The sequence below is a fragment of the Psammomys obesus genome, unplaced genomic scaffold (genome assembly GCF_907164565.1).
Source record: "Psammomys obesus unplaced genomic scaffold, mPsaObe1.curated_primary_1811, whole genome shotgun sequence".
Classification (NCBI taxonomy): Eukaryota; Metazoa; Chordata; class Mammalia; order Rodentia; family Muridae; genus Psammomys; species Psammomys obesus.
In genome coordinates, this window is record NW_026585690.1 from 683,565 (window position 1) to 695,908 (window position 12,344).

At 45.5% G+C, this 12,344-nt stretch overlaps 1 protein-coding gene across 1 annotated transcript in view; it reads right to left on the reverse strand.

The window, feature by feature from the left end:
* Positions 1-600: 600 nt before the first annotated feature.
* The window catches only part of Fam47e (family with sequence similarity 47 member E), a 33,544-nt gene continuing 21,800 nt past the window's right edge, over positions 601-12,344 (reverse strand). Inside the window, exons 4-8 of the mRNA XM_055595565.1 lie at positions 12,167-12,268; positions 10,642-10,722; positions 4,698-4,853; positions 2,653-2,730; positions 601-1,286 (exon numbers count right to left, since the gene is read on the reverse strand). Of these exons, the coding sequence (XP_055451540.1) occupies positions 1,188-1,286; positions 2,653-2,730; positions 4,698-4,853; positions 10,642-10,722; positions 12,167-12,268 (516 nt within the window). The 3' untranslated portion in view covers positions 601-1,187. The remainder of the gene's footprint in view (positions 1,287-2,652; positions 2,731-4,697; positions 4,854-10,641; positions 10,723-12,166; positions 12,269-12,344) is intronic.

The window sequence follows — 12,344 nt, forward strand, 5'->3', positions numbered from 1 at the left end:
ATTCTCCCCAGATAATTATATTTATATTTATGGATGCTTCGGGATTGAAGTTTCCACAGTGGGCACTTACCATATTCTACTTAATAATCAAAACACACAACTTCCTGTAACTCTCACCTCTGTGGCTACCCACATGCATGTACACATACAACACACACCCAGACACATGCACACAGACACACACCCAGACACATGCACACAGACACACACCCAGACACATGCACACAGACACACACCCAGACACATGCACACAGACACACACCCAGACACATGCACACAGACACACACAAATAATTTTTTTAATCGTTAAAAAGTAATAAAATATGTCAGCTTGATTTTCCTTTAAACTTTTTGACCTATGGCCTTTTACTGTAAGTACACATTTGTTAGCAAGACTAGCATGCCTAAGAGAGGAGAAAAACACCTCAGTTAGCTTAACTCAGTGAAAGGAAGGAATAATGTAAAAAAGAAATGAGGTACTCATTCAGAGTCAGCTACTCAATCAAAGTAATAACAATGATTTTGCCTTTACTTACAATTTTATTTTTACAAAGAATCAATACACTAATGTAATTTTCATAACATAACATAACCTCGAGAAGACTATGCGTGAATATTGATCCTGTAGTTTGTAAATACACAAAAATGTCTTTTTTTTTTTTTTTTAATGCACCAGGAATGTTGGTACACAGTTGCAACTCAACCCCTGAGAGGCTGACATGGGGATGACTACTTGGAGGTCAGCCTGGGCTACATAGCAAGGCTCTGCCTGAAGAAGGTCAAACCCCAAAACCAACCAAACAAACAAACAAAACATTGATCAATGGGGGCTGGAGAGACAGGCCAGCCATTAAGAGTACTCACTGCTCTTCCAGAGGACCAAGGTTCAATTCCCAGCACCCACACGGTGGCTCAAAACCCTCTGTCATTCCAACTCCAAGGGATTCCTCTGTCCTCTGAGGGCCCCTGCACTCACGTGCACACACCCAATGCAGACATACACAACTAGACATAACTAAACCCAATACAAGAAATGATCAACTAAAGCATTTAGAAAAGCATTTGTGCTGGGTTTTATATTTACGGCTGCTGCCAGGCTGACCTTCCCGCAGTGGGCATTTGCCATATTCTACTAAATAAATAAAATAATGGCGCAATACCCAAGCATGACGTCAATAAATGCCGCCTCATCTTCTCCCAGGATTCCTCTCTGTTTGGGCGAGTCTTTTAGGAGCCTTCACATTTTCAGATTTAACTTTCTCCTCGGTGTATATCTTCTCAAGGAACTACAGGAAGAAAAAAAAAATCAGAGTCTCTTCATTAGAATGCCAGACAAAAATGGTGTAGTCCTCCTGCTATAATGCGTCAGCTCAAAAGCTTCACTCTGACAGATTTCCTGATGCTAGACAAAATTTTGAGTTGACAATGTGAGCGAGAAGTAGTTGCTTAGCGTCAGAAATACTCAGAATGAATTCACCCTCATCCCATACCCCACCCTGGCCCAGCCCAGCTCAGCAAAGGCTGAGGTTGTTAAAGGCCTGGGACCTACCGGGGTCACTGTAGACAATGTATAAACATTGGTCTATTACATAAGAAGATGCTCCCCTGTGACATATGTGAATACATACATACACACAATACACATACATTATAGGTTGGAGAGAATGAATGTTCACATACACATTTTGTGACAGCATATAAATGCATACACAGATATGTTTTGTGTATATGTATACCTGTGTATGTAATTTACATTTAGTTATTAGTTATTTTTTTCATTTCCTTGAGACACGGGCTCACTCTGTAGCCCAGGCTGGCCTTGAACTCACAGCAATCATCTTTCTGCTTCAGCCTCTTGAGTGCTCACTTCATTTACTACAATGGATTGCTTCTTTCAGATGAAACTTTATCAGTAAGACAGTAGCTATAGGCTATAAGAAAGAGGGATAAAATAGTGCCAGAGTCCATGTGACAGGTGTTCCCAAATGTCTCTGTTGATCCATGGGCACCACCTCTCCAGAGTTCGTGCAGTAGAGAGGGCATGTCAGGCATGTTCCCTTCTGCCCCCAGCTGACCTACGTGTGCATCACAGAATGAATTAAAGTGACAGAGGATGAAAAGGGATGTTTTCACGATATAAATAGTAAGAAAGCCATATATGACACAGGGCTGGGAAGATGGCTCAGTGGGTAAGAATGCTTGCTGCACGAAAATCTGAATTTGAGTCCCTGACACCTATGGAAAGTATCAGGCATGGCAAGATGTGGCCTGGCATGGGTCCAGTCAATTTCATGCTAACCCAAGCCACGTAAATTTGTCCTTAGACCTAGACTGCAGGGGACTTAAGGAGGTCCTAGAGAGCTCAGCATGTGTTAGTAAGAGTCTGTGCAAGGCATGCTAGCTGCACCTCAACTCCCTTCACTTGGTCCTAAGGAAAGGAGACTTCCAAGCAGCAGGAAGAAGCCTCTACAGTAGCGGACAGCAAAGGACTCCTCTGGACAGCAACACTGCATTTTTATTTGACAGCATCCTTCTGGCCCCAGAGTGGATGCCTGGGAGGGGTCTATTCTGATCACGTAGGGGTACTTCCCATCCACAGAGGTCCTCTTCAAAGCCCCTCAGCAGGGTTCTGCGAAAGGACTCTTCACTCACCCTGGGCAGCCTGTAGCCCCTGCTTAGAACGAAGTCCTTAAAGGCAGCTGTTCCGTGCAGGCCCGCAAGCAGCTTCTCCTAAAAGCGCAGTTTGAAAGAACGGGTGAAGGCACTGTCGAGAAACTGCCATGAAGCCCCTCACCGCACGTGCTTCCTCCTGGGCTTCATCAGGTAAGGAATATGAGGGCTTTCAGAGATTCCTGATTTTGTCTTCTTGCCCATTTCTTTTTTCTTACCCTCGTATGAAGGATAAGCAACAATTTTTAGTAAATAGAAAAGTTTTGACTTGGAATGTCAAAACTTATCTACATCTTACAGATTATTATTATTATTTTACATTTACTTGGTAAAGGAAGCAGGTGAGCCATCTCACCAGCCCCTATATATATATCTTAGTTACAAAGGGCTCAGCAATCACAATAAACTAGCTTCAGTGCCAAACCCTCTGAGCATTCAAGCACCCTTTTGTTTTTTCTTTATATTTATTTGAACTCGAAAAGTGGATGTAGAAATTTCTGTACTGCAGTCCAACTCTTCAAGGTCATTTCACCTTCCCAAACCAGCCAATCAAGGAGGGTGAGAACTCTTGAGTTCCTGGTAAGACTGTCAAGAGTGGCTCTCCTACAAACACACACTGCCTCAGCACCTTCAATGCACAGGTTATAACTGGCCCCCGGGCTTTAGGGATGTGTGATTTACCAACAACACTGTAGGCTGGGCATGGAGGAGCATGACTATAAGCCCGGCACTTGGGAGGCTGAGGCAGAGGATCATGACTCCTAGGCCAGCGTGAACCACATATATGAGATTACACCTCAAAAAAATTGTTATAGGAGCAATCTTAGTGTTTGACTCCTTCCTGGGTCTAGATCTCCTGATGGATAATGCTTACTGCAATAGTTATATCAGACGTATTGCCCAAATGGAAAAGAGACCACTTCATTAGCTGACTGTAAGCACTCTGACAGACACCATAAATAGCTTTCGCCATCAAAATAAAATATTATGTTATGAATTAAATTCCTATACATTTGGGCACTCCTAAGCCATGCATTCAGAAGTCCTATTAAGCATTATTTGTATTATTTTGCAGTTTATACAGGAATGTTATGCTTATGGAGTTGTGGCATACAGCATTCCCAAAAGCAGCCTCTCCTACCCAGCATTGGGAAGAGGATAATGACCGCCATTCGTCCTGCCTTTTCAATCCGCAGAGCAGACTGATGGGCAATCTCTAACGAAGCATCAGCCATATCCGCACATGGTTTCACCTTTCCATATGTTTCCCATCTGGCATCTGGAGACACTCTGGTCTGTTGTAAAAGAGAAGAGGCCCACAAATGTGCTCGCCAGAGTCCTGCGAAGCACATGTCAGCTGTTTCCAGAGCCACAGCGACGACCTTTGCTTCCACAGATGTGTGTACACAAGAGGCCAGCGGGCATGCTGCTTATCTACAGTAGAGCAGGGTCACGTCTTGGTGATGTGGCTTTGCTGCTGCTGTGTCGTTTAACCTTTGACCCCTCTCTTAGAGAGACTCAGTTGCAACGGAATTCTATTAATGAAACTCCCCAGGTGTGGTTTTGAGTTCTTTGACAGTCGCCTCGGTGAGGAAACAACTTCATGACGTCATGCCAGTTCTGAGCACTGTGCTGGTCCCACCCCCTCTCCTGCCTTCAAACATTTGTTCACAGAACACACAGTTCAAAATGGTAGCGGTGGGCCGTGTGGAGGCACACACCTTCAATCTCACCACTCTGGAGGCAGGAGGATGTCTGTGAGTTTGAGGCCAGCCTGGTCTATGGATGGAGTGCTAAAACAGCCAAGGCTACGTAGTGAGACCCTGTCTCAAACAGAAAATGGTAGGAGTACTGCCCTGTCTGGCCGAAATCCAATACTTCCTTCTTACACGCTACGCATAACTCATCTTGCCTTTGTCATTGCTGAATCTGATATACACGCCCTGAAACTTTAGCGGAACTTCTGTGCCTAATGGTACAGTCATCGTCTGTGGCCCAGACAACCAAATCTCAGCTCGTGTACATACCTGGTCCTGAAGCTGCTTTTTTAAATTTGTATCTTGAGCTTTGTATGAGATCTTGGGGTCGACCAAAGGTTCATCCGCTCTTTGCTTCTTCCACAAGTTGGTGTTCAGATACCAGGCTCCATACCTCATCTTCACCCTCTTTGGCTCAGAAGGAGTCTAGAGAAAGTAACATAATTCCAGAGTTGTTAGAGTCACTTATTTATTGGTTATTTGGTTGTTTCAATAATCTAAGGTTCACCTTACAGAAGGTGTGCTACTATTTAGCATTTACAGCTGGTTCTTGCCAAAGTATTTTTACGAAGTTTCAGCGTGCCTTAATTTTTACAAAAGAAGTGGGGAACATTCATAATTAGGAAAACAGGAATGCCTAGGAACGAGGCCTTTGGACGCAGACAGGCCTAGGCTTGAATCCACCCTTCCTTCTCTCGGGAGCTGTGAGTCTGTGGGCATACCACTTAAGTTATTTGTCAACAGGTTTTTAACCCTGTATGAGGGTCCCAAGGCTTATAAGAGAGAACATACGCAAAGCAGGTAGAAATCAGGTAAAAAAAAAAAAAAAAAAAATCACGTATTTCACCTGAGTGATGATCTTGAACAAGATCCAGTGAACCAAACTATTTAGTTAAACTCACTAAGTACAGCAATGTGCTCCGTCTTGGGGGCACTTGTCTCAGCCTTGAGAGCACTATACTTAGCCTTGGGAGGACTGTGCTTAGCCTTAGGAGAACTGTGCTCAGCATTGGGAGCACTGTTCTGTCTTTGATCAAACTGTTTCTTAGCCCTAACCTTCTGCCCTTTTCATGGAAAGGGAAAATATGAAGGAAGAGTAGACCTCACTCTCTTTCTGATGCTTCCACAGTTTGCTCCAAGGATGTAAAGAGGACTTCAAGCTGGTTTGCAGCCAGATGATGTGGCTACAATGTAGCATTGTACTGACTTAACTCTTGATTGTAGCATAGAAACATGAAGTCACAATTCTGTCTCTGTCCTCACATTATTTGTTATCTATCTATCTATCTATCTATCTATCTATCTATCTATCTATCTAGGGTTTTTTGAGACAAGGTTTCTCTGTGTTTCTCCCTGGCCATCCTGAAACTCACTCTGTAGACCAGGCTACCCTTGAACTCAGAGATCTGCCTGCCTCTGCCTCCCATGTGCTATGATTAGAGTGTGCACCACCACTGCCTGGCACATTTATTTTTTAAGTTTTGTTTTGTTTTGTTTTTACATGTATGAGTGTTTGCCTGAGTGTATGTAGGGGTATCATTTGTAGACCTAATGAATATTTAGGTTGAAGAGGGTGTTGGATCCCTGGAGCTAGAGTTACAGATAGCTGTGAGCCACCATGTGGGTGTTGGGAACTGAACCCAGGTCCTCTGCAAGAGCCACAAGTGCTCTTAACCACTGACCCATCTCTCTACTCCCATATATGTTTTAAATTATATGCGTGTGCGTGTGTGTGTGTGTGTAGGTATGTACACAGGAGTACTGGTGCTGAGGAGCCAGAAGAGGGCGTCAGCTTCCCTGGAAACGGAGTTACGTGCAGTTGTGAGCTATCTAACATGGGTCCTGGGAACCAAACTTGGGTCCTCTGGAAGAGCAGTGAGTGCTCTTATCCTCTGGGGCACCTCTGGGGCACCTCTGGGGCTACTTCTCTTGTCCACATTTAAACTACGTCCTGGAAAGTGTGGGACATTCTGGAGTTAAACAGCCTATCTAAAACATCAAATATGGCAGCTTTTGGGGGCGGGGCTCCTGGGGTTGGGCTCGGCACTCTCTTCTAGAACATGCCCATCTCACTCCTTCATTATGGACCCCTGTACTCTCTTCCTATACCTAGCTTACGCTGTTTCTGGTGACATCTTCCCTGCCCGGCCAACTTAAAGTCTGCAGACTTCTCACAATACACCTTCCCTCTTTTCTTTACGTCATTTTTCTCAGCAGCGCTGGTCACTGTCTGGTGTGCTGTGTATATTTCATTATCTGTCTGCATCTCTTTGTGCCCTCTGGAACACAAGCTTTGGGGGCTGTATTCCCCTGGTACAGATTCCCCTGTATCTTCCTAGCATCTAGGACATTTAGACCGAGGCAGGTGCTCTATAAATATTTGCTGACTCACAGGGCTGTTTCTTAACCCTGCCGCTGTTGACGTTGAGGATTTGATCATTCTTGGCTGAGGAGGGGTGGCTGACCTCTTCACAGTGGGATGTTCATCAGTGTTCCTGGTCCCTGTCTATGAGATGCTAGTGGCATCCCGCTGAGGTAGGACAACCCAAAATGCCATCTGCGAACACTGACAAGTATCCTTGGGAGGAGGGGAAGGTGCCACACCTCTCTTAGCTTAAGAAACACTGAACTAAAAGGAGGGAAACAGAGAACGGGGTAAACCAGTGGGGGAGGAAATGGAACCCAAGCGAAGAACAGAAGTTGTTAGTCTACTGGTGATCTTCCATGATGCAGCGCAAGCATGGTTTGTTCTCTGACGCCTCTATTGAAACTGCCCACACCCTATATTTGTTGGATCGATGGGTTTTTTTTTTCTTACATGTGTACACACAAGACATCATTCTGTTGCAGTTAATCATTTGCCTGTTGACTTTGCTAGACTGTAAGTCCTGAATGTAGGAAGTAGGAGACGCAGGCGAGACCTGGTGGCACGCTGCGCTTCCAAATAAGAAGCAGGTCGCACCGTGTCCCAGAAGTCAGAACACTGGACTCTGAAGTAGCATGAGCAGCCCATAGCTGGCCTACAGAGAGTCTGCGCTCTCCATTTCTCCTTTAATGTGCTTCTTTCGCATAGAGACCCTGATGGTGTGGGCACTCACCATCCAGTCCGAGGTAATGTGCTAACCAGTCACAGTCGATAGCTTCCACTCTGTAAGTGGTTGCTCACGTGCAATAAAGCAGACACTGTCTCCAGAGAGGTTCATCTGTGCGCCCCCTACCAACCCACAGGCGTTGCTGTGTTGTGGGGGAGCCGCCCTGGTAAAGATGGCAGCCCTCCAGTTTTGTGTCATTTGCTCCCAACACCTCTGAACGCACAGACGCTCAGAAATGTTTGTTGAATGAATAAACAAGCAGATGGGTGAATTGGCATAGAGAGTGAAGAGAAAAATGGAAAGATAGCACAGTGCTATGAGGGTTGGGAAGTAAGAATACAATCACCTCAACCAAGGGACCTAGAAGGAAAAAGACTTCCATAGCAAAAGAATCACATCTAAAAGGAGATAGAGATGCACACAGGGAAAGGGAGGCTTCAGACAGGCAGGCGTGAGCAGAGCCAGGGTGGGAGGGGCTGTAAAGAGCATCAGGGGGCAGAGTAGCGCAGTGCTGAGGAACTAAACTAAACCTAAGGATGGGGCCTTGCACCTCCGGAACACAGACCGGCTGTCCCTCCCCCTTTCCACATTTGGAACACAGAGAAAAACAATAACCTGCAAGGTACCGACAGGGCCTCTGTAACCAGGACAGTAGTCCCTGGGAGAAAGGGACAAACAAAATAAGTGCCATAATTGTTCACTGCAGAGAAAGGTTCTCCAGGACACAGGGGGAGGAGGAGCCGAGAAGCAGCCCAAGGGACTCGCCAGTGGAGGAAACAGAAGAATCAAGAGCCCACGGAGAGCCAGGCTGCGGAAGTTCACAGCACAGAGCACCAGAAGAGAAAGGGCTGCCCAGTGTGTGTGTGTGTGTGGGGGGGGGGTGTCTCTGCTCACACACAGGAAACCACCCAAGATCAAGAAAAGAACCAGCTAAATGCACTGGAGGGAAAGCGCCTGATAGTCGCACAAGGATGAGATCAGTAGCTCCTGGAAGATTTAAGGGTTCATAAAACCCCAAGAAGAACATGCTTAAGGTTTTGCTCAGTACTGTGAAATAATTAGTCCAAGAAGAAACATCACTTTGTTCTTTCTTGAGAAACCTTAAAAGCAAGACCAGATTTCTCCAAATAACTTGATTGTAGCTCAGAACAAATTTCAAGCCTGTTTATTAAAGATGCCAAAGTACCCAAAACACCCATTAAGGTGAGATCTACAATGCCTAGCATCTACTCACGAAACCATCAGACATGAAGAGATACAGGAAAACAGAGTGTACCTTGAAGACCTAAAGGAGCTCATGAAAACCGACTCAGAGCACCTACAGGGGTTATGATGCAAAGATATCGAAGCAGTTTCTGAAACTGTATCTCCTGTGTTCCAAAGATTAAATAGACATGGAAGACAGAAGAACGTCAAATGTCTAGACGTGACGTTTGTAATTATGAGACAAAGTCATAAACATTTCGGAAAAAGAAATCACAGAGTTTAAAGACCGCTCAACTGAAAGCATAAACAAAGGACAAAACAATTGAATAGAAGTGGTGAGTTGGGACACAGCCTCAAGCCTGCTTGCGTGCAATTCAAATGTAGGGCAAGGGTGGAGAAACCGAAAACAAACTTGAACTAACTGTCAGAAAGTTTTCCCAAAGCCTATGAAAGAACTACATTGTACATATGTATGAAAATGTCAAAACGAAATCCTTGTTTTGTACAAGTAATATATACTAATAATTTTTAAAAAGCAAAAAAAAAAAATTCTATAAAAATATAAGCCCATAGGTTGAAGAAGCTCAATGAATGCCTAGTATATCTAAAAGGAAAGGTGTGTGTATGTATGTGGTGTGTGTGTGTGTGTGTATTTAAAACATCAACAAGAAGAAAAAATATAAAAGCAACCAAATAAAAAAAGCACATTCAGAAAAGCAGGTCAAGCATCTCATAAGATTCGTCAGAAATAATCCAATCAAGACGATGGAGCAATAGCTTCGTACTGCTGAAATAATAGCTCCCCACTCTCCATCCCCCCACCCCTCCTTCCTGACACAGTCTCGGGAAAGGATCCTGAAGGGGAGTAAACAGGAGGCAGGAACTGCCTAGGGGTGAGCTCAGGGTAAGATCTCCAATGGGCACAACCAGAACAGACTTTTTGGGAGGCAGGTTTTGTTGAGCAGCTCTTTTAATTGGGGGTGGGGGGTAGAGGGCGGGGACAAAGGCTTTTTAAATCTTTGGCGAGTGGGTAGAGGCTTTGGGGTGAGTGCATGTCACTGGCCTGACCTTATAGGAAGAGAGGAAGTTTAACCTGGCTGTGCGACTACATGGCCTTCTCTAGCGTGAGCAAAGGTGGGGTGCAGGAGTGGGGCAGGGGAGGGAGTGCTCCCCACTCCCATGACTCTCAAGATTTCTGGGGTTGGACATGACTAGACCCCTGACCCCACTCCTGCTCTGGACCAGCTCCTCCTGGCTCCATGGTATCCCTGTCCCACGTGTGTGTGTGTGTGTGTGTGTGTGTGTGTGTGTGTGTGTACACAACAGTCCTCACTTTTACTGTTTGAGTAAGGGCTTCTCTGTTGTTTCCTGCTGAGATGCCAGGCTAGCCGGCTGTGGACTTCTGGGGACGGCCCCCACTCACCTCGCTGTCACCATCTCACCTGGGAGCTGAGCTCTCAGACACGCACTACTGTGTCTGGCTTCAGGTGATCTAGAGATCTAAACTCGGCTCATAATCGATTTACCTGCTGAGCCATGTCCCCGCCCTGAGAGAAGCCTCTAGGGTCGCACACCTTTGATTCTGTTTTTCTCTTCAGAGAAGCAAAACTACAGGGTTAGACAAGAGAAGAACAATTACAGGCAATTGAGAGCTAATTAGAGTTAACGCTCTGTTTTTGACTTTGAGGGAAGACACTCCCCCCTCCGCACAGGCGCTTGAGTCTGTTGTTCACTCCTGAAATGAGTCCTGTGCGCTTGTCTGCACCGGCAATTAAACGGAAAGTTAAAAGACTGTGTCCGAGGCACTTCCCTTCAAAACGCTGACATAACTTTCTTTCTCCCGACATGCTTCAGGGTTTCGTCAACTTTGTTTATGTTCTGCGGGGAGGAGAGATGCTGAGGTTAAAAGCACTTACCGCTCTTCCAGAGGACTGAGGGTCACTCCAGCGCCCACAGGGTGCTCGCTCGGAGGGTTGACCATGGATGAAGAGTTTGTTCTGCACAAGATTGACATGGACTCATAACTACCTGTGAAAACAGCTCCAGGGAATCCAGGGCCTCTGGCCTCTTCAGGCATCCGCACCCTTTACACACACACACACACACACACACACACACACACACACACACACACAACTAAAAATATTTGTTAAAAATTTTTTAACAAAATATGATGTGTGATCAATTCAATTCAAATAAAAATTCAAGAATTCTTTGGGCGTAAGATTAACAGTGCTCACAGCCATTATTGAATATAATACAACTCTTGCTTATAAATAATAAACACTCATTAATAATCCTACTAGATGTTACAGTTTCAACATAGGGAATGCTCAAAAAGTGTCCCTGAAAATGGGCAGTCGGTAACGATTCTGAATGATATGTCCTTTTTTTTTTAAAAGATTTATTTATTTATTATGTATGTCTGCATGCCAGAAGAGGGTACCAGATCTCATTCTAGATGGTTGTGAGCCACCAGGTGGTTGCTGAGAATTGAACTCAGGACTTCTGGAAGAGCAGCCAGTGTTCTCAACCTCTGAGCCATCTCTCCAGCCCCTGATAGGTCTTTTTTACATAACCCACTACCATAGATACTAAATATTTATTCTCTTATCAAATATTTATTAAATGAGATAACATTCCAAGAGGTCTGCTTTAAAAGGACGGAGCCCCGCCACAGAGGGCCTCTGAAAGGCTCTACCCTGCAGGGTATGAAAGCAGATGCTGAGGCTCATAGCCGACCTTTGGGCAGAGCGCAGGGAACCTTATGAAAGAAGTGGGAAATAGAAAGACCTGGAGAGGACAGGAGCTCCACAAGGAGAGCAACAGAACCAAAAAATCTGGGCACAGGGGTCTTTTCTGAGACTGATACTCCAACCAAGGACCATTCATGGAGACAACCTAGAACCCCTGCACAGATGTAACCCAAGGCAGTTCAGTATCCAAATGGGTTCCATAGTAATGGTAACAGGGACTGTCTCTGACATGAAGTGATTGGCCTGCTCTTTGATCACCTCCCCCTGAGGGAGGAGCAGCCTTACCAGGACACAGAGGAAGGCAATGCAGCCGGTCCTGATAGACTAGGATCAGAAGGAAGGGGGGTAAGACCTCCCTTATCAGCGAACTTGGGGAGGGGCATATGTGGAGAAGGGGGGTAGGAAGGGGAGGTTGGAAGGGGAGGAGGGAGAGAGCTACGGGGGGGTATACAAAGTGAATAAATTGTAATTAATAAAAATTAAAATAAAAAAAAAAGCTGGAGCCCCCAGAAAACCAGAATTTAAGAACATTTAAGGCTTTAGCTCAACCCAGTTTCCTTAGGTTTTCTGGTTTGCTCTCTTGTGTTTTCTGGAGTCTCCTCCCATGCTCTGCTTTCTGGTGCAGCTCTGCCTCCTGCAGTATAGCCAGGCTCATATCTTCACTCCTCTCCAGCTCTCCACATACCTGGCTCAGCCTCCTCTGGTGAAGCGCGTCACAGCTGCGTTGGGTCTGACGGCCAAGGTCAAACTGCTCCAGGAGGAACTCTTCATCGATGGTGGAACTTCCCTGCAAGAACGCTGCAATGCATGACTGGAAGCCAGATGGGGAGGAGCTCCCTGCTTCCCTCCCTCACCTCAGGGAA